The sequence below is a fragment of the Copadichromis virginalis genome, linkage group LG15 (assembly GCF_057382275.1).
Source record: "Copadichromis virginalis isolate Kocher_CV1m ecotype Utaka linkage group LG15, C_Virginalis_male_GT1.1, whole genome shotgun sequence".
Classification (NCBI taxonomy): domain Eukaryota; kingdom Metazoa; phylum Chordata; class Actinopteri; order Cichliformes; family Cichlidae; genus Copadichromis; species Copadichromis virginalis.
In genome coordinates this window covers 33,007,434-33,033,098 of record NC_140632.1, presented here as the reverse complement: position 1 = coordinate 33,033,098, position 25,665 = coordinate 33,007,434, and the positions used below count along the sequence as shown (strand labels likewise).

Sequence of the window (25,665 nt, the reverse complement as noted above, 5' to 3'; positions counted from 1 at the left end):
TTTTAGCAGTAGGCCAAGTTTATCAGAGTTAAATTAGAAAAATCCTTAATCAAATGAAACATTGTAGCTTCCATGTACTAGAATATTGATTTTTTTTTTTATTTTTTTTTTTTTACTTTCTGAAATAGCCGATGGATGATGGACTGTTTTACAATATTCTGTTTGTTGGTTTTTTGCATGTGACTCTCTCGTGGGCAGTAAATAATTGTGGTATTTCTGTCATAAAATATGTATTATGTCATGAATGACACCATTTCTTTTAAAAGGGAAATTAAAGGGAAAGAGTGTTTAGCAATCTCCTGCTCACAGTTTGTGCGCTCATGAACTTTCCCGGGAGTTACCGTTTAATGTTCTGCTCAGTCATTTGGTAGAGCACATTTTGAGTCCCTATGTTTTTCTGAAACATGCACTGAAATTAACTTAAGCTGTTTCAGCAATTTCTACCACTTGCTTTTGATCTGTTATTGTCAAAAGATCCACTGGATGTCAATCTGCCTTTAAGTGGTAGACCTCATCTATTAGCTTCCTTACAGGAAGTTAAACAACAACAAAGGGACGCTAGAAATGTGTGGACTCTGTTTGGACTTTTGTTTTTTTAGAAAGAAATAAAAACTCTCCTGATCATTTATTGGTATTTATATTATACGTTTATTTCTACTACATGAAATTAATACTAGAATGATTTCATAAGTATGCTTAAAAGCATATCTAAAAACATTTTCAACCAAATAATTAAATTGTCATTTAGGTGCACAGGTAGCAATGCTGAGATGATCAACTTATAATGCTGAAGAAATTTGTAAAATCTGAAAATTTACTGTTCATCACATTTAATCCTATTTGATCTAATACTTGAAAAATATATGTTAAATGTCTAGAGAAAAATATGCAGATGTATTTCCATTGTGGGTAATTCTAGTGCCTGGCATATATTGGTGCACTGACATGTTACAAATTTATTAACACTGCATGGCATATCATTTTTGGTTTTTATTTTATCCTAACAAATAGATAGGATAGGATAGGATAAGGCCATGCAGTCTGATGTCTGTGGGATCATGCCTCTTTTGACTGTTAAACTGTAGAGCAAAGAGAAAGATATCCATACACTGCTGATGGCTGATTTGTGCCTAAAGTCGACATATAGCAGGTACTGATCTTTCTGACATGCTAGTACACATGTACAAGATACCAGCATGGTCAAGATATATATGTCCATCCTTCCACTTATCAATGTTTGGATACATCTTTGACCTATGCACCAAATACAGCTAAGTTGTCTGTAAGGGAGATTATGACCTATTGAGCAAGAAACCAATATCTCTTAAAAGGATTTGATTGCAGTCAACCACAATTTGAAGCAAATCAACATGACAGCATCTAGAACTGACCAACCATCATCCTCCTCTAGACACATTGATACATCGCCAGACCCTCACAACCACTATCAAATGTGTGTTAGCACAAGTGCAGACATTTGCCATGTCGATGTGACAAACTGGAATGGTGCTAATTATGTCACAATTGTTTGTAAAGGTGTAAATCCCAGAAATACAATATGTTTCTTGACTTGAATGTACACCAACAGTGTTTTGAGAAATACCTCCCACAAATATAAGGATTCTAAAGCCCCAACACTTAATGTTTCAGGTGGTTCTCTTGAGCAAGGATTACAGCTTTTGCTGGGAAGTTTTAAGAGAGTCCAAGAATTTTATTTGATTTTCTCTTATCTGGTTATGTATTCGGAGTTTTAGCACTAACAGAATTTCAACAATTTAGTTGAGGCCTCTATTTTAAAATTGTAGGGTTGTTTAAATAAAAAATAAAATAAAGACTCTTGTTACTGTTGCCTCAACTGAGTAAGAAAAATACAAAGACATTTTTTTCATTGTTTTGTTTCGCCCTGACAGCGGTTCTTCTAATTTGGGGCTATTGAATTTATTAGCTATCTTATAGAAATGAAAACATAATTAGGCTCAAAGCACTTAAAAGCCACATTTATATAGTGCTTCACTATATGCACGGTAAGCATTTTATCTAACTCATAGCCACTGCGAGTTCCGTAGGTTTGCCGTTATTTCAACCTATAATATTAAAGGTTTGTTCTTCGACGGCTTCGGCGCTTTGCTTTTATGAGGAAAAAGCAAAGCTCGTGCATCATGTGATACAGCTTTCTGCTCGAGCTCTGACCCATATTTCAAATAGATTTGCCTTCGTTTCCGACAGCCTTCAAAACGCATTAATGTTCAGCATAGGAGATGCACGAATTAGGCCCGTTACAGCGGAGCTCCTCGGCCTGGAAAAGAACACGCACAAAATCGCTTCCTGCGACATTCTTTAAACTTTTTTTCTTTCACTGTAGTTGGCTACAATTTGTCACTGTGAGGCCTTTAAATGCAGTTTTGCACCTTTCGTTTCTGGTAGTATTAAAATATTAACTGAACACACACGGAAAATAGACCGTGGAATACAATAAGATGATGAAATAAGCGATACGTGTTAATTGTTAAACAACAGTAAATACTAAATATAAACCACTTTTTTCTTTTCCATTTTCTTGCTTAGGTGTTCTGTATATAAATGTGAACAGATCGAAACAGAGGCCTGGCACTTCACATGTAACTCTGTTATTACTGATTTACTGATGATTAAAGCCACAGTTAAAAGACGATGTGTTTCCTTCTTTATTTGGTGGTTAGCATAGTCGCATCACGACAAGAAGGTCCTGGGTTTGAATCCAGTCTGCAGCCTTTCTGTGTGGGGTTTGTTGTCCCCGTTTTGCGTGGGTCTCTCCGGGCTCTCCCTCCCACGGTTTAAACACATGTATGAGGGTATTTTAAATTGAAATTGGCCGTAGGTATTTTACTAGTGCTACAACAACAGATAGCTAATAATAATAATAATAATAATAATAATAATAATAATAATAATAATAATAATAATGGATCGATTTTTTTTTTTAGCATTTATTAAACATGTATTAAGAGTTTGCTGCTCTTCAGTACAAAGCGCAGATAATCGGTGCAGGCTGACAGTGATAAACGAGCTGTTCGCTGCATTAATGTATTTATTTATTATTCCATATGTGCTTAATTTAATGATGTTGTCCTGTTAATAATTAGTGTTATCACACACACACATACACCCAGAGCAGCAGCCACGGTAGTCATATTGGAGTGAAAGCTGGAGCTTCCGCCTTGTTTCAGATTTTCTTGAAATCGCCCATCCATCATCTCTGCCGCCATCAATCGAATAATACGAGACAACTGCAATTTCGTCTCGTATCGAACCACAGATACGTGACCTGCTCCACGAACCGCTGTTGCGGCCTCAGCTGCTTTCTCCTTAGGCCCGCTGTTCAAGTAAAACACAAAGCTCTGCTCCGTGCTCGTTTTTGCTTTCCTCCGTAAAGTCTTTATTTACTTTTAGTGCAGATTTGTTGTCCGTGATTTGGTGCTACAAAATGATTTTAAACATTGTCAGGAATTCAACTCACAACCATCATCTCATATTCCCTCATCCAGATCCTTCCATCCAGGAGTCTAAAAACTGTGAGATGTCAAACAGAAGAAAGAAATGCAGAAACAAACAATCACAGAGTTTTCTTACAAAATCTTGCTTTGAGCTTGGCTACAAAACGTGTCCGTGAGAAGAGCTGCAGTCTAACGTCTAACAGATCACAAGCACGAATATGGACTGAAAGAGCCAAACAAAGAGCACAAATCTCTACAGCACAATCGAGTTCCCATCGTTTTAGAAACATATGGGTTTTTTCTCATCAAGGTGTGTGTGTGTGTGTGTGTGTGTGTGTGTGTGTGTGTGTGTGTGTGTGTGTGTGGTTTTCGTTGTACAGTTTTTTTTAAGAGGTGGTCAAAAGGTAGGGGTGTGTGTGTTGGGGAGGGTGGACAGGAAAAACAAAGAAGTCTGTCTTTGTAGAAAAATAAATAAATAATTTAAAATGAAACAGAGGATATGTTTGGTTCTTCCTCTCTATAGTCATTGCTCTTCTAATTTCCTGTGCAGACGCAAAGCTCCTCAGCTCACATCAAAAATCTGTGGGCTGAGTTGATGACACGTTTCCGTGGTGATCCTCCACAGGCGCACGCAGGATGTGGGAGTGGTACTGTCAGGTAGATGTACGGTCAGAAGTGTGACTTGTCAACAGATCTGTGCAGCCAGAAGGAGATCCCTGAGCCAACCATGAAGGCCTGGACACAAAGAAAGGAGATGAGTCCACAGCTGCTCTGACCCACTGACCCACAACATGTCCTGTCTCTGAAAAAACACTTTAATGTAGATCTTGCTCTAAGACATGCCATAGAAACTGTCTCTTATCTGATCATATCCCAATAACATTTACATTTACAATGATAGACTACACAGCATTGGCAAGTAGGCTTCATCACAGCAGATTTTAACCATTAGAGGAAAAGTTACTCATAATCATCTCACAGATGTAACGGTATGTTACTTTCAGTACCAATTAGAAATGAGAAATATCCTGTCTCAGAGTGACGCTGAAAAACTAGTTGATGCATTTAGTACTTCTAGGCTGGACTACTGTAATTCATTATTGTCAGGAAGTCCTAAAAACTCACTGAAAGCCTTCAGTTAATCCAAAATACTGCAGCAAGAGTCCTGACAGGGACTAGAAAGAGAGAGCAGATTTCTCCAGTATTGGCTTCCCTTCATTGGCTCCCAGAATTGCATTAAAATCCTGCTCCTCACATACAACGTCTTAAAAGATCAGGGCTCATCTTATTCTATTGACGTTGCTGTACCATATCACCCAATTAGAGCACTCAGACTGCAGGCTTATTTGTGGTTCCTAGAGTATTTAAAAGTAGAATGGGAGGCAGAGCCTTCAGTTTTCAGGCCCCTCTTCTATGGAACCAGCTTCCGGTTTGGATTCTGGTTTTTGAATATTCTTCGATTTTGTGTTTTTCATGGTTTAGTAATTTGTATTTCTTTCTTCTTTAGTTATTCTCTTTTTATATTTTGTGGTTTCTACTTCTTAGGTTTCACTACTCCTCTGTGGTCCATGTATCATGTCAAGTTAATTATGTTCTGTTCCCCAGTTCCAGTGTCGCGTCTGTGTCTCAGCATGTTTCCTGTTTTATTATGATAGTCCCTCGTCTTGTGTTTAGTGTGTTCAGTTTTGCTTCCTCCCTGTCCCATTGCTTCTGATAAGCCACAGCTGTGTTTCCCTCCTGTTTCCCATCCCCTCATTATCAGTGTGTATTTAGTCCTCTGTTCTCCTCTGTCTGTTGTTGGTTCATCTGCTTGTCTTCCCTCATGTTTCCCCAAGACCCAGGTTTCATTTTTCAGGTTCTTGTATTGTTTTTCTATGCATCTCGTGCTTTTGTGTTTAGCTTCTCCCAGTTTAGGTTTTGTTAGTTCTATCTCATTCTTCCCTCACTTTAGTTTGTTTGCGTAGACCTCAGCAGATGTGACACAGATACCACAACTTTTAAGATTAGGCTTAAAACACTCCTTTTTGCTAAAAAATATAATTAGGGCTGGATCAGGTGACCCTGAATCCTCCCTTAGTTATGCTACAATTCCCTGCTAGGCCCACATCCTCATTTTTGACAGCATTTTTTTTAGTAGATAAAGGTGAATGGCTTAAACATGAATTGAGCTGCCGTTTGGGGAAGGCCTTGGAGGGGACTGGTGGTGGCTCCTGGGCCTGGCAGATCCCCAATGAAGGCATCTCGCATGAGAAGCAGTAACAACTGTGATAATAATTACTAATAACAGTAATAATAACTATTCATACTGTGCGGTATGAAGGCCAAAGACCTCTGCAGTAACATCACTGGTAGGCATAGCGCAGATAAGCAGCCCGTGGCCTCAATAAGGTTGTCGAGGATTCCATAGAGTGGAGGGGATGGGCTCAGAAAAATCGGGAAGAAATGGTGGGAGAGGAGATCAAAGAAAATTTCAGACAATGAAAGACCTTGATAGATGAATGAGGGGAACTCTCGATCGGGTAGCTAGACTCTACAGAAGCTCTGACAGTGACACATGCCGGGATTTTGAGACTTGTGGTAATGGCTTGACGGCTCGTGAGCTTGTCTTGGAGTAGAAGATGGAAAGGGGATGCCTGGTTGGTTAATTTACTTTGGATAAGGCAGCGATAACTACTGTGCCAATTTCTGAAACGAAGGTGACAGTAAGCAGTTTTGGAAGGGTTAACTCAACACTTGCTGGTGGGTGACTTTGCTGAACTTCACAGAGGTGGCGAGCAGCCGGAGTTACTTCATAACTGGATCTAGCGGAGAGAAAATGACTGGATGGATCAATGTAGCAGACCGGATTGTTGGCTGGCAAGAAAACTGCTAGAAAGTTTCCTGGGACGGCAGGTGTCAGCGGCGTTCGGTTACTCTGAAGCACCGCGTTGACGTTCAGAGTGTTTGGGTTTCTTGGATTGCCTGGAGGGAAATCGATGAAGCAGAGCTGTGTAGTTCTTCATCTGATGTGGTGACGGACAAGAGGGCGATTGTAAGCAAATGGAAGGGTGAGTAAAATTACGTTACTCTTGTGAGATAAGTTGTATTAAAGATCTTCTCGAAAGAACAAGAACGAAACGTGTTCTCACGAAAACGGGAACAAACAGCTTGTAGAACTTGGGGGTCATATATAATATAAGAACTGGAAGGGCCGTGTTTGGAGGTGTGGTCCTGCTCCGGAAATTCAGATCATTTTTCTCCAATAGGTGTAGGCTGCAGGTGGATTTCCATGATGAATTGAGTATTTCTTCTTCAGTCACCTTTCTCAGTATGTGTTTATACACCTCTCTGTCTTGAATCATTACTTATTTCTGGCTCTCTTCCACAGCGTGGCTTTTGTTCTGTCCTGTCTTTTAGCATTCAAGAGAATTTTATTTTGAAAGGCCAAACCACTCATAGGCATCCTGTTCACACAGTAGTAGTCACAATAGTAGTAGTGAGATAGCCACACGATAGTGAATAATATATATCAAAGAAACTGTCATATTTTACAAGTGCCAGAAAAAAAAACTGCTACTGATGCTTTTCAGCTTTTATTATGAAAGTCATTTACAGCCTCTGTGCGGTCGAAGGGTTTGGTGGCAAAGGCAGTGGAGGTCTTTTTTCTTTTATGTTTTGTAACACAGCAGCTTCCATTTCCACAACACTTAATGACCTGACAAACTTAGTTTATCTTGCTCTCAATTGTCCTGAGGGATAGCAGCTACTTTTCTTTTCCAAGTCAGGTTTTACAAGTCTACTTGTGTTTTGTTTTAGGATTTTGCTTTTTAGTAAGATTGAAGTAAGGCCTTCAATCCTCAAGGAGCTACTGAGGATGGGCTTTGTCAGCTAGAGGAGTGAATTCATAAAATAAAGTAATGTGAAAAAAATGTTGTTGTTTTGCATATTTGTCATACATGTTTCAGATCATCAAACAAATTTTAATGTTACAGATAGATACTTAAGTAAATGCAAAATACAGTTTAAAAGAATTATTTCATTTATTAAGGGGAAAAAACAATTAAAACCCCCTTGTCACAAAGATTAACCAGCAATTTCTGGAAAGCTCAAGTTTCACTAGCTGCACCAGGGTTGAGTACTGACAGACCCGTTGGATCAATAAATCATTTAAATAGAACCTGTCTGACAAAGTGAAGCAGGATAAAAGATCTCAAAAATCTTTTATGATCTAAAGAAACTGATGACACACAAAATCACCGACATCTATCAGTCTAAAAAGTGTTACAAAATAATTTCTACAGCTCTGGGATTCTAGCAAACCATGGTGAGAGCTATTATCCATAAATAGAAAATCTTGGAACAGTGGTGGACCTTTCAGGGGTGGTCGGCTTATCAAAATTACTCCAAGACAGACTGACAAGTCTCCAAGAACTCACAAAAGCACCTATAACAACATCCAAAGACCTGCAGGTCCCACTTTTCATGATTAAACAATAAGAAAGTGACTGGGCTAAAATGGCATCTGTTGCGAGTTCCAAGGTAAAAACCACTGTTGACCAAACAGAACACAAAGGCTTGTCTCACATTTTCACATTGAGAACTTTTTGGAAGATTTGCATCCAATTACATCTGACATAAAACTAGCATACACCTCTCATAAAAAAAATCATAGCAACAGTCAAATGTGGTAGTGTAATGGTCTGGGATTACTTTGCTGCTTCAGGATTTGGATGACTTGGCCAATGATTTTCTGGTAGAGAGCAGAATTCATCAAAGATTAGTTTGTGCCCTAAAGCTCAAGCACACTTGGGTTATGCAACAGAACAATGATCTGAAACATTCAGGTGCGGCAACTATGCAAACAAATTAGAAATCAGGAAGAAATCAAATTCTGTTTCACAGATGTATGAGACAAAATATGAACTATATAGGTCCTAGAAGACCCAGAGGAAATACAGTGAGAAAGAACACCCACCTGTCTTCGGTATTTTTCTCTCAGACAAGATGATAATCTAAGGTACGAAACAGGATTAGGGCCACTGAAAAAAAGTGGGCATGTCTTTTTTTTCTTCTTTTCCAGAGTTCTGAGAAAAAAGTCAGAATTCTGACTTTAATCTCAGAATTCTGATGAAAAAATCAGATATCTGAGAAAAAAGTCAGGATTCTAAGAAAAAAGTCAGAATCCTGACTTTTTTCTTAGAATTCTGGAAAAGAAGAAAAAAAAAAAAAGACGTGCCCACTTTTTTTTTTCCAGTGGCCCTAATCCTCTTTCGTACTAAAGAGTAAATGTGCAGGGAAATGTCACACATTAGAGCGGACTAATATGTTTCATGTAACACTGATGAACTGCTAGCTGTGAGAATGAATCCATATTTCTGAAGGAACTCTATTTTGTTTTTGTCGTTTGAAATCATTTTGAATTCAATCTGAATATATGCACTGCTTGGATTCCCCTGGTGGCTATGATGAAGTTTGTGATTAAATGGACAGTTGTGGCTCAGGAGGTTGAGGGGAACATGTGGAACAGCAATCCACATGTCAAAGTGTCATTTAGCAAGATACTGAAGTTATACCTGATACAGTCATCAGAATGTGTGTGTGCGTGTTTGTTGGTACGGTTGGAGTCTATTCCATTTAAGCCTACCACAATACTTGTGTTTATTTTTGATTATATTTTGTATTATAATTATTTAGCTGATTGGACTCTTGCATTATTTCACTTTGTTGCCTCAAGGTCCTTATAGCACAACGTGATTTGTGCTATATACATAAACTGAATTGATTTTTTTTTTCTACTAAAATTAGTCGCTTATTTTTTCATTTTTGCATTGCAATATTTTAATGAACTGAAGCTATTTTGTTTTGGGTTTTAATATTTTGTCTGCTGTGACACAATACATCTAACTGACTAAACTATTGCCTGAGTAGCTTTAAACTAAACTGATTCTGTAAATTCAAACATTACCTCAAAGAGTGTTTCTGTTTTAATCCAACAAAAATTGCTATTAGTTTAAAACTGACATGTGCAGTACATAACATAGCATATGGTGGACCAATCAAAAAAGAGTGCACAACAGAGGAGTATAAAATTGTGTAGATTCAGTCATCTGTTCTGTAATGGCTAAATGTTATGGTTCAGGCTTTATTGTGCGTGGAAAAACCCTCATATTACTCCAAACATAGCTCTCTTTCTTGATGCAGTCTGGAAGAGATTTATTGCCACTATCAGCATATGCACTCACCAGAGATCAGGAGAAACTAGACAGTCAGTGATCATTCACAGAGAAATAGTTACATTAAATACCTTACAAAAATATACAGATAGCACTGATTCAGAGCGCTCAATGTTTCTATGTAGATGTATGTTTTAAAATAAGCCTTGTGAACTTCATTAACAGAGCCCTGGAATTATTAGACAGGGAAGAGAGGGCTGCACTGGCAAAAAAAAAAATCACCCTGCTAAAAAAAATGAGCAAATGCAGCTCCTATTTACATATAAAAAGCTCTATTAATCAAGGTAAGTGTCATTACAGCATGGCTCATTGAGCAGAGGAGAGTGGGTGTTAAATAAAATTCTCTGTGGTTGGTGCCTCCGGCAGGCGATATGTCTTGATTTGAGAACTGTCAGCAGAGGTGAGAAGCTGATAGAGGGAAGGGGAGACAGAGGGGGGAGCATTACCCGATTCTTAATCAAATTGCAGCGGGAGAAGAGAATGAGGACAAAACTGGCGGGTTGGGGGTGGAGAAGGAGAGAGAAAGTGGTTGAAGTTAGATTTAAAATGGAGTGTGAATCTGTTTCCCCCACAATGACTTGTTTACTGATGTTTACTGAGAGAAAAAAAAGCTTTTTATTCTGAAAGATGGTCTGACTGACCCCACGGATGTTTAAAATCTGAACTGACTGAAATAATCATCTACAAAAATAATATAGTTTATATGTAAATAATTGTTTTAAAAAAAAGAAGAAAGGAGTCTGACAAGGCACCAATCCTAAAGCCTTGTGCAATGCATGAACTTGAGCCAAAAAGATGTCATTTGTGAAACCATTAAGAAGATACTGACATTCTTTCTTATTTCAGTTTCATATCTATTTGTAAAAGAATAACTGAAAATCTCTAATTCCACAAGTTTGTGCTGAGATACCTAACGCTGGCATTACCATGACAATTAAAAGACCTTGCTGTGTCTATGTTAGACTGTAAACAAACTGAAAGAGCAGAGTGGAAGACCAAGTAATAAGAGATAAGGAGAAGTGAGTTCAAGAGTTCAAAATTGCTTTTCTGGGATGAAACAAAATGAAAAGTGACAAAAACTTTACTTCTTACTTCACCCTGTTGTTCAGGCTTGCCTCAGTGGAGTGAATTTACATGTAGTGCCACTGCCCATCCATCCCCATATTCATACCCATGCTACCCATCGGCCCTGCAAGTAAAGTAAATACACTGTTAAGAACCACCAACACAAGACAGAACAGTCCTGCACAGTATCACAGAAACCAATTGAATTTTTCAAAATATTCATAAAGGACTTTTAAGTTCAGCATCAACCTTTCTTGAGTAAAAATACACAACATAACTACTTTTATATTTACTTGTTTAATGATAGGTTTCACTCATAAAGTGATGTGCTCTGAATCAAATGTTGCATTTATTATATATGCCACTTCTTTGACTTTTGGTTCTTTTTTGCATTTTCAATGAAGACTATAGACATAGATAATATAGACATGTTCCTCTATGGTTGTTGCCACTTCCTAACATATAAAACCTGCTTTGTGTCACTTTATATCTTTATCCTGTCCTTCTTTTTGTATTATGTTCAGTATTACTTATATGTCTCTCACACGAGGAACTTGAACAGCGGTACAACCTTAATTTGTTCCCCCGTTTACGGGGTTTTAAAAAGCTGATGCAAACGTCGGGGGGTTTTTTTGTTTTGTTTTTTTAAAATAGAAATTGTATTTTTACATTTTCACTTCATAGTGATACACTTATACGCATGCAGATGGACTTTCTTGACCTATGCACTGGCCTGACCCACATACTCTTATTTTCTGTCCACTGGGGCTGCATTTAACCATGCCCTCATTTTCATTAAGATAAGGACAAATAACAAGGTTTACTTTACTAGACCATAGAAACTCACGAGGACAAGATGAAACCTGTTACACTGATTTTGTCCGTCATGATTATTTTTTTTAAATAAATGTTTGAGCGATTACTCACCACCAGGTCGAAGATTCATGTGCTGCTGCCCATCAAGAACAAAGCCTCCCATTGGCTGGCCATCTGGACTGTAAGCTGTACCCTGACTTACTGTGAGAGAAGATGAGAAATAAGACTATTGGTTAACTTGAGGTTAAATTTCGACCCCAATTCATACTGAAGGAAAGGAACTATTAGCAGTATAGTGAACACTGAACCTGCTCTGTTCGACTGGTCAATCATAGGCTGGACTATTCTCCTCCTTGCATTGATAAACCTGGAAAACAAAGATCAGTAACAATGAAAATGCTTAAATATTTTTTATTAAGTTCAATATTCTTGACCCTTGAGAACAGATACATGATCCAAAAAAAGAAAAAAAAACCCTGACGTGAAAGAATACTTTTTTCGACTTTTTTTTAGAAAATAAATTACAGTTAGTTTCTTTCCCAGTGGTGTTAGTACACAGAGATTTCTGATAACTTTGCACAGAAATTAAGTGCATTCTCTGTAAAAACACATCCTCTAAAATGCCATCCCTCTTGTAATTATCAAAAATGAAGAAGACGAAGTGTTTTGTCACCTAAAGTCAGTATTTATGAACACTTTCACTGTAATTTGGAACCTTTCCGTGCGTCTCCAGGGACCTGACCAAAAGCCTGTTTTTTCCTTATTAAAATAATTTGGGTCACTTTGAGAACACAACCTACACATGTATTGATTTGGGTTCAGACCTGTAGCTGTGACATGACAGCGCTAACCACTGCACCACCCTGTGTCACCTGTTCATTCAGTAATGATAATACTTATTATAAGTATTAAAATTACCTGTATTTAACTCATAAGCATTACTTATGTGTTAAATATAGGTAATTTGGGCATTTTCAGCAGCAAAAGTCAGGTTTTATGTATATTCTGCACTGCACAAAGCAAAAATGTTGAACATATGAAGATGCTTACTTATCTGGTTTTACACCAACTTACCAGTTGTTCACTTGAAGAATGGTGAGACCTGTGTCCTGTGCTAGCTGCTTTTTCTGTTCCTCTGATGGGTATGGGTGCTATTAGCAAAAAGGAAGATAGACTAATAGATAAGTGATGCACAAATTAACTCTGCAAACACACAACCTGGTCCTGTTTTGGCTCCCAAACATTTTACACTAAAGCATGTGGCTTTGTGCCACAGCATTTAGCATTAACCGGGTGGTATATAAAATTATTGGATGGTATACAATGGTAGCTTTTATTTGGGACCCAGTAAGGCCAGGCCACTCCCCAACCCTCCCTGTCTTGATTCAACCTCTTTTCCTCTGGCCCCAGTCCCTTTGCAAACTCTGTGTTTGAGTGTGTGTGAGACTCTGGGAGAAGGGTGGCAGATGGCAGACAGAGGTGACCTGTCTACTCAAAGCAGGGTCGTGGGCCAGTCTCCATTCTGCTGTTGTCAGGCCATCTCCCGCAGTCATCGTTGAAGGATGAGCTTTAAACTACTTTTCAGGGAAAGTCAGTGCAAGCACACACACATACTGGTTTCCTTTCTTTTTTTTTTTTTTGTATGTTTGTCACACTTAAATATTTTAGGTCATCAAACACAAACATACACAAAATATTAACAAGAAATCAGGAAGGGGGCAAACACTTTTTCACAGCACTGTATATTATTACATTTACATTCAGACGTCCACAAAGACACACTCATATACTTACAAGCTTAAACACAACCATATATATTACAAATACACACACGCAAGCATTTGTACAGTAGGCCTCCAAATATCACGAGAGATGCACAGAGAGGAAAGAAGAGACACCAATTTAAATAACCAGAGGGGAAAATGCACAGTTAGCTTTGTGAAATCAAGTGTGTGATGGTGGATAGTCACACACTTGTAATAAAACACACACAGTCTATGTACTGAGGATGCTTTTTGCCCCCTCCTAGCTCTCAGCTGGCAGAAGAGTAGCATTTAAAATACTCTGAAAGAAGTAACATAATGTACTTTAGATAATGTTGTTTTGGATTCAATGTTAGATAACTTAACTCATTTTCTCAGCTTTTTCCAGTACAAATGGCCACACTGAGAATGACTTTTTCGTGTTTGAAATTCACTCCAAGAAAGATGCTGTAAATGATTAGTAAACAGCAAACAGAATGTTTTTTATACAGCACCTTTCTACTCAGTACTCAAAGCCATTCACACATTTACACTCCGATGGAGCAACTTGGGGTTAGAAACCTCCCCAAGGATATTTGGGGAGGATTGAACCACCAACCTTCCTGCTCTACCTCCATGTAACCCCATTCATGGGTGTTACATGCAAACAAGTGCTTAAATTCAAGGTGAGAGAACATCTTTTCAGCTGACACTTATGAACACTTATGAAAGTTTGCTCTACAAACTCTGACACCAATCTTTGAATGTAGAGAGATAAAGGTTTGCATGGAAACCAATAGATATCGTTCTGCTAATAAGCAGGTAACGGATAATCTACTGAATTAAATCCTTGCACTGCTGCTTTTTATACAGCACTCTCGCAAAACCTTTAAGAGCTTTAAGAAGAGATAACAAAAGCAGGAGGGGACAGCTACTGATGGATAGAAACATCCCCACTGCCCCCACAGACATCTAACCACAGGCCTCACACTGTAATGTCTGACAAAACATAATCCCGCTCCTTTCACACCCTCAACAAGTGATGAATGCTTGAGCGCTTGGGTGTTGCAAAAGGCCTTTGAGGGGCCAAAGTCCCCTTGCACACTTTTCATAGACACATCCTGCCATGGCAAATACTTGTGCTTAACAAATTAGGCCTGAAAGGAGATGGGAACACAGAGGGGATAATTCAACTATCCTTGTCTTTATCTACAGAATCTAAAGGTGGGCTTTGGAAAGGAAGGGATTACTCCAAGTCCAGGACCTGTGTGGGCCTTTTACAAACTAAACAAGTGAGGGGTTACAGCACATCTAAGAGTATAAGAGGTAGAAAAGGTGAGGAGGCTGTGATCATTGGATAAAACGTGATGCTGTCCTTGTTGGATGTGCTCAACATCTTTACAGAGATGAGCTTCTTTTGAATGAAAGGCTTCTGATGTTGATTTCTGAAGAAAATGCCTGGACTGCTATTTCAAAAAAGGGACCTTTAGTCACAAGTTCCTCTTTGCTCCGTTCTCTTGCAATGGAACAAAGACGAACATGGTTTCAAGATGCATTCGGAAAACACAGAAAAACAGTGAGGACTCATTTCAAACAACTTTTGCCTGATGGCGCGGCCTTAGCTGGACGACATTACATTCTGTCCTCGTGCACATTGTAGGGTTTCTATTACAAAGAGGAGAAAATGTTGCAGTTGTATAAAAAGCCACAGCTAGATGTGGCTTGTCTGAATGAGGCTCTGTTCGCTTACTGTAAGGTGCTGGAATAGCCACGCTCTCATTATGTTTGTCGCCACTTTGGGGAAGATGCCTCGTTTCTTCTGTCTCTTCTTGTCTTGGTCATCCTCATCTCCCGTGCCTGGTGATGCCAAGCTGTTGTCAAGGCCGTCACCTGCAATCAGAAACAAAAGGAGTCATATTATCAGGAAGCTTTAACGTGGCCCGATCTCTCTATAGAGCCACGTTCTCCTTTATGGCACGGCAGTACAAATTTCTTTGTCTCACCTCTGCTTTACTTCCCGGCCACTGGATAATGAAGAGGAGTTTGTAGCATAGGAGCTCAGTAAAACCAAGAGTTATTAATTCAATGTGAGCCACGGCTTTGACATGAGGTAATGACTGCAGGAGCTGTGCGGCTGACATGAGATAATGAATGTTCAAAATGCAGTCAGACTGTGTTCTATGTACTCGTATGTGTATGTGACCTCTGTTTGAAGCAGGACTGAAGTAAAAGTGGGGACAAACAAAAACAGAAAGCCAAGCTTGTAAATGAAGCATGAACCCAGTGTGTTTAAAGTCACAGCGATGTGTCCGTATGGGCGACTAAGGCAGAACGAGGGGGTGTGGGTGGATGGGTTGTTAGAGCGTGAATCCTTCACCTTGCAGTTCAGTATGACCATCCAACACACACACTCCCCCTCCCCCTTCCTTCATCAACAATACAAGTGTCAGGCTGCCTGCATCACAGCATCATTCCTGCTCTGGATCCTGCTATTAGCAGCATCTCTGTTTGATTTCAGCAGGAAGCTGGCGCGGGTCAAAGCAGGAGGCTTCCTTTAAGCTGAGATTTCCGCTCCCACAAGCTAACTCACTCCAACTTGCAACACAAGGGGCACTCTGGTCTCTCTCCTTCTCTGACATTAATTGTGCATCATGCGAGATGATTTACTTTTAACAGTGGTGGTTATTTTTCTTGCCCTCGGGGCAGAGAAGCCTTGAAAGCCTGCCTGGAGGGTATGTGAATAATGCATCTGAGAGACTCCTCCCCTGAGGCGAGACAGGAACCCTACTTTTCTTAAGAAATGCCCTAGTATGTCTTTTTGTTTTTAGAGATGCATCAATCAAATGTGCCTATATGAGCCATATTCATGCATAAATATTTCAGCTAATGAATATTGACACTAAAAAGCCCTGTTCCAGGGTCAGGCTCCAGGGGCTGTGGGAGTTTTACGGATGGTGTCCACCAGCTGTAAGTCACAGACAGGATAGCGTTCCTGTTGCTTCCGTCCCCTGCTGCTGTCTTCCTGTTTGTTTGTCCAGCTGCTGTCACTGCTAACTTCAACATGATGATAATTAACCAGCATAAAATTGTATTCTTACTTCAACTCTTTAGGAAAAAATGTAACACGAGCACATTCGATTCAGACTGACCTAATCATTCTAATTAACTACATACGCACCGACACTGACATATAGCGGCCAGAGAAACTGAACCCAAAGAATATTCAAATCTCCACTAAAATGATAGCTGTGTAAGAAAGACAGAGAGAAAAGGTCTTGCTCAGCTTAATTGTATCAAAGGGAGGCACACTGTTCCCTCTCCACCCCTCATCCTCATCACTGGTCTGCTCCTCTCCTCTCCTTTCTTCTGCTCCAGAGAGGGAAAAGCCGCAGGGCATATCCTCTGCTACACTAATCGCTTCTGACTGTTCTCCGGCAACTCAGCCAATCTAACCAGTGTGTGACAGTGCAGTCTCAAAGTCATATGCCCGTGCAAGTCTCCCATGCCCCTCTGCTCCCACCCTTTTTCATCTCTACTCCCCCTCCCTAGTTAAGTCTGCCTTCCAGTGTCTGACACACGAGGGGGTACAAGGAGGGGGGAAGATACCGCAGGGATGACTGGAGTATTGCCCCGGGGTGAAGAAAAACACACACAAAAAATAGCATCCTGAGATATCAACACAAGTCTTCCTTTTTTTTTTTTTTATACCTCCTCAGCTTACTCGATAGATAGATCTGGTTCTACTGACCGCTCTGAAAACCAAACAGTCAGACAGCCCTTTGGCTGCTCATCTGGTCTGGTACGTAAATGGCGTGACCCACAGTAAATGTGATATTTATTATATGTTTAAAGGAAAATAATCATTTTTAAAAAGCAGTGAAATGTTTTTAGAAAAAAAACAAACCCAAAAATAACATCTAGATATTTAAATTGTTTTATATTAATCTCCCCACTGGACATGTTGGTAAGTGAGAAGCAGCTAGCAGAACTGATTGTCGCACCCCCCCAGCAGCATCACTGATGCAAAGCCAGCGTGGGCTACCTAATGAGCTCAGCAGGGCCCTGATTCATCATCACTGACACCCCAAGACTCCTCCCATTATTACACATGAGACAGAGCATAGAATGGAGCAGCCGGGAAGACTTCCAACACAGAAAGTGAACACATGACAGTTAGAAACTCTGATACGGAGGAGCATCTGTTTGACGGCAGGAAGCTTTCATGGTAGCAGCACCATGTGGCAGTGAGAGCTATTTATTCTTTCTTTCCATATATATATATATATATATATATAAATCCACTTTTTGAGTGATTGATGATATCATGATTTTTCACCTATGATTGAGGTACAGAGACAATTTAAGATAAGCAGGATTTACAGAGGATGTGTGTGCTTGCAGTAACTATAGTATAACTATAAATTATGCTCTCATCATCCGCTGTTTTACCTAAACAGGTTAGCAAAAATAAAAATGGCTTCTCCACAGCATTGAAAACTTCAAACTGCAAAATCCAGTGACAGACATACACTTTTTTTATTATAGGCTCAAAATCCGTTGTTAACAAATGTGCACACTGTTTGTATCTGTGTGAACACATGGCTCCTGACCAGTTAGAGCATAATTTCACGTGTGACCTCAAGCTAATTACAACAAAAATTTTGAATAACATTTTTGTAAGCAGTCTGTGCAAACTGAAGTAAAACATGCACACTTACAGGCAATAAAATACAAAAATGTGATCTTTTTTAAAATAAATAACTTGTAAGATAGATGCTGAAGGGAGGCGTCACTAACATATCAGCACCTCAAAAAGTACAACACATCCTGTCCCTCACATTCCACTTCTCAGCAAGAGTGAGGAGATTTTCTAGCTTCTCCCACTGCCTTTTGTTTTATTTGAATGGACACCTTCTCCCCCTCCACACTCCTGGGAGAGCACGGTCCTTTTAGCTGTGGTCAACCCAAGCGGTTGAGCTATCAAACACAGCCTTCTCTGCATATCACACAGCTTACAAGGCAATGACCACAGAGTGGGAGGTTACAGAGGAGCAGGCAGTTATGTACAAGGCTACCAGTACCACCAAACCACTTCAGTATTCCCCAGTCACAGTGGATTTCTTTTTTCTGTGGGTTTCATCAGACCACAGAAGCTTGGCTAATGATGACGATACCATAATCACTTCCTGTTAGGAATGTTTTTAAATAATTCTGCCAGTTTGTAGAGTCTCTTTCACCACGTGTGCTTCTGAACAAATGTCACTGTTGTTGAAATTATGTTTGATCTCATTTCTTCTGTAGTCAAACTGTGACTGATTTATATACTGATGTATATATGAACCAATAATCAATAATGAACAGCGGAGACTGATTGATGGACATCTTGGACAAAAACGTCAGCAAAGCCATCGTTAAAAACTCCCGTACAGAACAAGCTTATGATGACATAATATGAAATTTGCTGTCTAACAACATTCAGAAACTGTTGAATAATAAATAATGAATAAATAAGATTAAGTGGTGCTGATATTTCCCCAGTTGCTCCTTTCCAGACTTTACTGTATGTTTACTTTGCTTCAAAGCCCTTAATGAAGCATGTGGAATACCTGTGATCTTGGTTGAATGCTAAGAAATATTGATCCATTCATTCACACTCTCCTTTTCCCCTCTGCTACAGCTACAACTTCTGCACTGATGCCAAGTGCTGCTACCGGGCTTAAATAGTGCGTCTGGTGATTTGGTTAGGATCACCGACTCGAGAAAAGAAAACAGAACCACTAATGTTCGATGTATATTACAAACCACACCCTTGTTTGTTTCAAATGTAAAACTACTGCAAAGAAAATGTTAATAATGAGGAGTTTTGGAGGCGATATAGGCAAAGACAGAAACTGGGGGATTAAAAATATACACAACACTAAGTTCTACAGTGAGAAAATAGAAGCAAGGTTTGTGTTGCCAAATACCAAATACTCACAACATTAATCATTCTTTATTGGACTGGACCGATTCCCATATAACTACAATATTATAACTCAGTGAAGATCATCCGCCTGCTCTGACTGAGTTTAGTATGATTTTGTTCCTTTAAGGTTGTGTGCTCTTCAGGTTAGAGAAGAAGGATCTTTTCTTTTCTTCCTTATACAGAAAACAGTCTGTCCTTTCATCTCTATGAAGGGGCATTCTGCACCCCCATCCACTATCCATTCTCTACCAGGTCAAAGGGCATGGACCTTGGGTTTTCCCTGCTGTTGTTTAAACAACAGCCAAAAGGAAAGAAACTATTCATAAGGCTATTTAGACTATGGACTTCCTCAGCTCACCTCCGCACCCAACTTCTGGATCATTAAAGTGTCAATTAAGATTTACCAAAACTGCTCTCTTACTGCATTTTAGTTGAAATGTAGAAGTGAAGATTGTAAACTGCTGTGTTTATAATCAAAGTAAGACTCTTATTCACTTTCCCATGTTCTTATAATCGAATCTAAGTTTCCAATTGTTCTCTTCGATGCTCTGCTCACTACTACCTGATGAGCAGAAGGTAGAAAGTCTCTTAAAAGTCATAAATAGCAAGTCATAAATCTGTTACAGCCTCCAAACAGAAACCACAGGCAGGACACAGAGTGACAAAAGATAGAGCGGGGCTGGACACAAGCACGGGGAGACAGAAGCAGGCAATAACAGCAGTGAACTCAGTTTTCTTTATCAACTACAACTGATGTGAGGGGACAACCAGCATATGTGCTTACTAGAGCAAGTCATAATGAACTAAAGAAAAAGATTACTAGAATACAGAGGTATCGATGTGCAATATTATTTCTTGAAAATGTATGCTTTAGAAAGTGTAAAGGATGAATAAAATATATTCTGTGTATGTTTGTTAAACAGAGAAAGCAGACCAAACCAGAACAAAACCATTATTGCCATTATCACAAATCCTTAATAGTTATATTCTAAACAGGAACAATTTATGAGTCTGAATAATGTTTGAAAACTTACTGTGACAAAAATCAATTCGGGAAGAATTATTAAGTCATCATTTTGCTGATATAAAAATAGTCAGGCTTTGACTTCTTGGTTAAACTGGACATTAAAAAGACAAATTGCTAAGTGATATGCCTGCATACCTAAATACTGGTAGCCAAAAGGTCCACAGCCAGAGCGCGTGAGGATGCTTGTGGCCATATGACTTAATAGTTATATCCTTTTATATAGAAAACCGGGAGTAAATACACATATGTGTATTTGCTGTATGTGTTTTATAGCTTGGGCACTGTCTTAGAGCAGGCTTCCATGAACTTAAATCATCTGTTTTATCAATCAATGCAATTAAGCTAAAGTGATTAGATAAACTAAGAGTGTTGTCTTTCTTGAAATGCTCCCCCAGAATCACCAATCAGCTGGGCCCGGTGAGGTCACAACAAAGTCAAACCTTTGTTATGAAGGCCTGAAGGCGCTCTTACCAAGTTCGCTGGTGTTGTCTCCGCTCTGGGAAACGTGTCCCCCACTGGATGGTCCTGGAGTACCCACAGAGGGAGTGGAATGGGAATCATCCATGTCTCTCCAGGACGCTGGGTTCTGAGAGGTAGTGGACAGGTACAAGGAAATGAAGCAGGGAAGAAAGACGAGGGTAAAGACAAAAGGAATGTCCAGTAAAGTCCAGTATGAGTTCCATTATGCAGTTAAGCGAAGGCACAAACACAAGTAATGTGACAATACCAGTTTGTCCATGAGGAAGGTTTGAGCAGAAAGTACAACAGCAACAGTTTAGTAACCCTGCAGCATGTGGATCCTGCCGTGTCCCGACTGTTTCTGTGACCAGAGTTGGGGAGAAACGTGCATTTATTGGGCTCACTGGCCTGCCACTCAGACTTTAGCCTAAACCCTCTTCACTCTCTGCGTCAGCTGTTTGGCAAATGGTGATCAGATGAAGGGCTCAGCAGATGACAAGAAGAAGCACCGGGACAATGGCACAGTATGAATAAGGCTCTCAATGCTGGAGCCTCTTTTCATACCCAGCCATGCAATAATTACAACTCCTTGGTACACACAGCTACTCAAAAGAGGTGACATGTGTTTTCATGTTCATCAAGCTAATGAAGAACATCTGGTAACAGGAACGGAGCCTAGTATATAGTGTTGTGTTCATTCACACAGGAAAAAACAGTCTTGTACAGTCTCTCTGTGTCTCACACTGTCCTGTCCTGCTACATCCATCATTTATACACTGACCAACTGCAGAGCACATGAGGCACTTATGAAAAAGTACACAGGCTTTGTCTTCTCCAACCCAGCACGTGCTCTAAATAAGTAATGGAATATTACAACACCATATTCACTTGTCAGTTGTGCAGTGGCAGCTAATAAACACGTCCTTCAGGTTCTTGGAACGTAAAACTGAGTTGAGGTCCATATATCGTTCAGAAGGATTGGTAAAATCAAAGTGCTTCCTCACACTTGAATATTGGAAACAGTTGCATTAAATATATATATTTAGAGACGTAACTTTTGGACTGGGGTTCGTTTTAAGATGACACAGCTGCATGCATTCATGAAACTGCAAACTACTGAATGAGTAGAAATTTCCTGTTTTCATTCAGATCATCTCATTTCATTTCATTCGACTTTAAATGTTCTCTCAGTTTAGCAGCGTCGTTGCTCATGCTGAAGGTTTGACATCACTGAAGCAGCGTCAACAGAACCATACACGACATCAAATATCTATTTCCGGGATGTCCTAATGTAAATCTTTTATGAACAAATTTACCAAACAATAACTAAATAGACAAAATAATGCATATAGCATACAGACTGCTGACAAATGAGATTCCACATCAGTTTCAGTGCTCCTCTGCACTGATTCTCATTCAGAACTCTGGAAAGTGTGTCTCTTCCCTCACTCAGTGTTTAAATATGAGCACTGTTTAACAGTTTTCCTCAAAACTCTTGAACATTTGAAAAGGATAAGATTTAATTAAATTAGAATGAGATTCTGACACAAATGTACCCAGTAAAGCCAAAGAGAAAAGACACACTAAAGCTGATGTTGGACGACATGCTGTACCACAGTTTAACCATTATCCTCCTTGATTGTGATGAGTGTCATTTCTTGAGAGCTTCTGTATATTTACTGAAATTACTCATTTGAAAAAATTATACTTTTATTTATCTATTTAAATAAATATTCATCAATTTCAGATTAATTTTTTTATCTGATCTGCAGCAACTATGAACTCCACAATGGAACATTAGTAAACCCAGGAATTCTACATTCTAATTCTACTCTTTACCAGTCCAATTTTTTTGTGTCAAAACTTCAGCCATCATCATTTTAAGATCCTCATGCTGTATGTAACTCTACATTAGTTCAAAATTGGACTTTCTTAGTAAATGAACAAAAATAGGAAGTCCTGTGTGAGGCACACAGGACAGCCTGACACAGGCCCTGCGCTCTAACGTTTCTGTTCAAAGCTGCAGCCGTAGCACCGGCACTGATCATCCTTTCTTTCAAGCATTTCCATAGAACAGGCTGTCTTAACAGCACCTGTTACGGGCTTCTTTTATTTCCTGTTTTTCATCATTTTTATGATCTATATATATATTTAAAGAGATCATAACAATAACGAGCAATGAGAGTATATATATATATATATATTGAATAACGACCAAAAAAAAGGTTTCCACGCCGTGACTCACATGATCTGCGAGATTAGTGGAGGATCCTGAAAGGTCGTCAAAGTCCGACTTGCAGACGTCTCTCTCCTCTATGACCAGATCGATGGGCATCTTTCCTTTCAGGCAGCTGATGTAGCGGTGGCAGAAGTTATCACAGAGCTCATGGACCTGCCGAGGCCAAGCTCACATTTAGCGAACACCACGAGACTGAAATACTGGATTAAAAACCTGTTTTCACTGAGCCACGTGAGAATGAATCTTTACCTTTTCTAATTCCAGCAGATGAAACCGCAGGACTTGAATGGCTTGAATCATCTAAAAATCACAAATATTTTTTTGTTGATGCTTTCGTTGTAGTTGTTTTCTAGAACCTCAAAATATTAGCACCCATCCAATAATAATAATAATAGCCTAATAATAATAATAATAGCATAATAATAATAATAATAATAATAATAATAATAATAATAATAATAATAATAATAATAATTCATAACTCATAATCAGCTATGCGTTTGACGCGGGCGGACACTTCTGTAACGCCCTACTGCGCGTGGACAGCAGAGAATGAAAGGTGAGCTCACCAGGTTATCCAGCTCTGGGTTAGACGAGAACAGAGGTTTCTCTGCGCGGATCTGCAGAGCAAAAGGAAACCGAGTGCGTGAGTAAATGCTGTGGACCTGATTCCATTTCCACTTTTCAGGAGTTTCCTCCATCACGGTGACACGCAGAGTGCCGTGTGCTGAGCGCAATGGTGACACTTGGTTTCTCGCTTGTGTGTTCTACCTGCTTTGCGAACACAGCGATGTCTTCGTTGAAGGAATCTGAGGAGCAGACGTCTCCTCCCGCCACACCGGGCTCTCGGGGCGTGCAGGTCGCCAGCTCGCACTTTTCGAACACCAGAGCCAGCAGAGGGAATAAAGGGTGGCTGCAACACACAGGAGCACAGGCCGCAGAGGCCTACACATGAAGCATCAAACCAGCGCTCGGCCCTGTCACGCATATTTATGTCTTCCTCCTTAATGCCACTGAAATATCAAATATATTAATACACAGAGAGGATTTCATCCGTCCGCCGCCAACTACCTGTAGACACCCAAAAACGAGCTCAACACGAGCTGCAACACGTACATTGACTGAATATATTTAATTTCCGAAATTTAGATGAAACTGTTCAGAGGCTGATCGCACACAAACAACTATAACACAAATCTGCACATTAATAATAATAATAATAATGTTTGCTGCTGTGTCCGCACCCGTAGATTTGGTCCTTGTCTCTCTTGAGTGCGTCGCTGACGGAGCTGCCCATGATGTTGTGCGGAGCGTGGGCTCCGTAGTGCTGTGTCGGGTGTGGGGGAGCCCCGTGACTCAGGTGGTGGAGCTGCGGTAGGGGCCGGGGTGCGTGCGGGTCTCCGTACATGGAGCCGGGGACTCCGTCCATCGCGCCTCCGTAATGAGTCAGCTCATCATACTGGAGTGAAAGTTAGAGTTCCGTCAGTGCACGAACATAAGAGGAAAATTTCAAAGTCGACATTGATGATTTCATGATAAAAAAAAACCATATTTGATATTTTTTGATAAGTATAGCAACTTCATGACGTTTTTCAAAGGTTCCTCAGGTTTCTTTCAAGGATGTAATGTGACTAGTGATTAAGTGGACTGTCATTGTGCAAACAATTGAAATAATGGTCGTTAGACGTACCCTTTGCGCCATGTCCGTGCGCAGTCACCACGCGTGTACACAGGAGCCTGGAGCGGATAACTAGTTAAGTTTTAAACTTTTGAATCCACGAAGGAACTGCAACCGTGTCCTTTTTTGTAGCATGGAGTCCGGAGTTAATGGGAGTAAGACGGCACACGTCCTCGCGCACACTGACACGTTCCCGTGGTGCCGCTTTGCCAGATCTGCGACTGTGATGCTGTTCCCAGCTTTGCTGTGCCTGTCGCGGGAATGCGCCGATCTCTGGTCTCACTGCGTCCCTATGCCCACGCCTCTGCGCGCCAACACGCTCACTGTCCGCAGGTCCACTCCGCTTTAGAACACGGCGCTGACGGACCCGCCCCCAGCCTTCTGCGAAATCTGCGAGGTTTTAAATGTTTTTATAGGGTCACTGATTTCGAAATAAAACGCCACGAAATGCATTCATTCATTCATCGCCTTAGGAGCAGGAGAAAGGACTCTGGACAAAACTGCTCAAGTCTAAGAGAGATCATCTTATTCTTCTTATTCATCTTCTACATCAGTTAAGTCTTCAAATTAAACAAGAAATGAAAAGAATGTTACCTACTGCCACTGGACAGTAGTTCATACCCCAACCCTCCAGCTACTGCATTTTTTTACAATATCCCTAAGATGGAACTTCCTTTTACACAGAACTGTATTTTGTTTTTGTTTTTTATTAAACGTGTCAGAGTCAAATAAATTCAGTGCTGCTCACGATATCAAACAAGGAAAGTAGTTCTAAGTGTACAGCTGGTTCTATGTACACTACGACGGTTCTATGGGAAATCATTTGAGGGCCACACACATGGACCGCACTTGATAATTTTCAATTTCGAAATCAGTTGCAGCATATATAGCCACAAAGTTTAGTCTCCGTGCTTTTATTTTGAAGACCAAGCACCTAAACCGTTAGAGGAAGCTGAGCCGGTGACACGCCACCAGCTTCAAGGTTTGCT

General features: G+C 39.9%; 1 protein-coding gene across 1 annotated transcript; it reads right to left on the bottom strand.

The window, feature by feature from the left end:
- Positions 1 to 3,002: 3,002 nt before the first annotated feature.
- On the bottom strand, positions 3,003 to 24,978 carry meis2b (Meis homeobox 2b). Its single transcript, XM_085432958.1, has 13 exons — positions 24,689 to 24,978; positions 24,243 to 24,457; positions 23,770 to 23,911; positions 23,568 to 23,618; positions 23,248 to 23,298; positions 23,005 to 23,151; positions 20,772 to 20,886; positions 15,059 to 15,198; positions 12,641 to 12,717; positions 11,875 to 11,933; positions 11,678 to 11,767; positions 10,778 to 10,874; positions 3,003 to 4,208 (listed from the first exon to the last, which is right to left on the bottom strand). The coding sequence occupies exons 1-12, from the start codon at positions 24,698 to 24,700 to the stop codon at positions 10,816 to 10,818; spliced, it is 1,158 nt and encodes a 385-aa protein (XP_085289084.1). The 5' UTR covers positions 24,701 to 24,978; the 3' UTR covers positions 3,003 to 4,208; positions 10,778 to 10,815.
- Positions 24,979 to 25,665: the final 687 nt, after the last annotated feature.

Bases quoted from the DNA above. Each gene is read 5' to 3' on its own strand.
- meis2b (XM_085432958.1), bottom strand. The intron at 23,299-23,567 runs GTGAGCTCACCT...TGTGATTTTTAG, and splicing joins ACCCAGAGCTGGATAACCTG to ATGATTCAAGCCATTCAAGT. The intron at 20,887-23,004 runs GTGAGTCACGGC...ACTACCTCTCAG, and splicing joins CCACTAATCTCGCAGATCAT to AACCCAGCGTCCTGGAGAGA.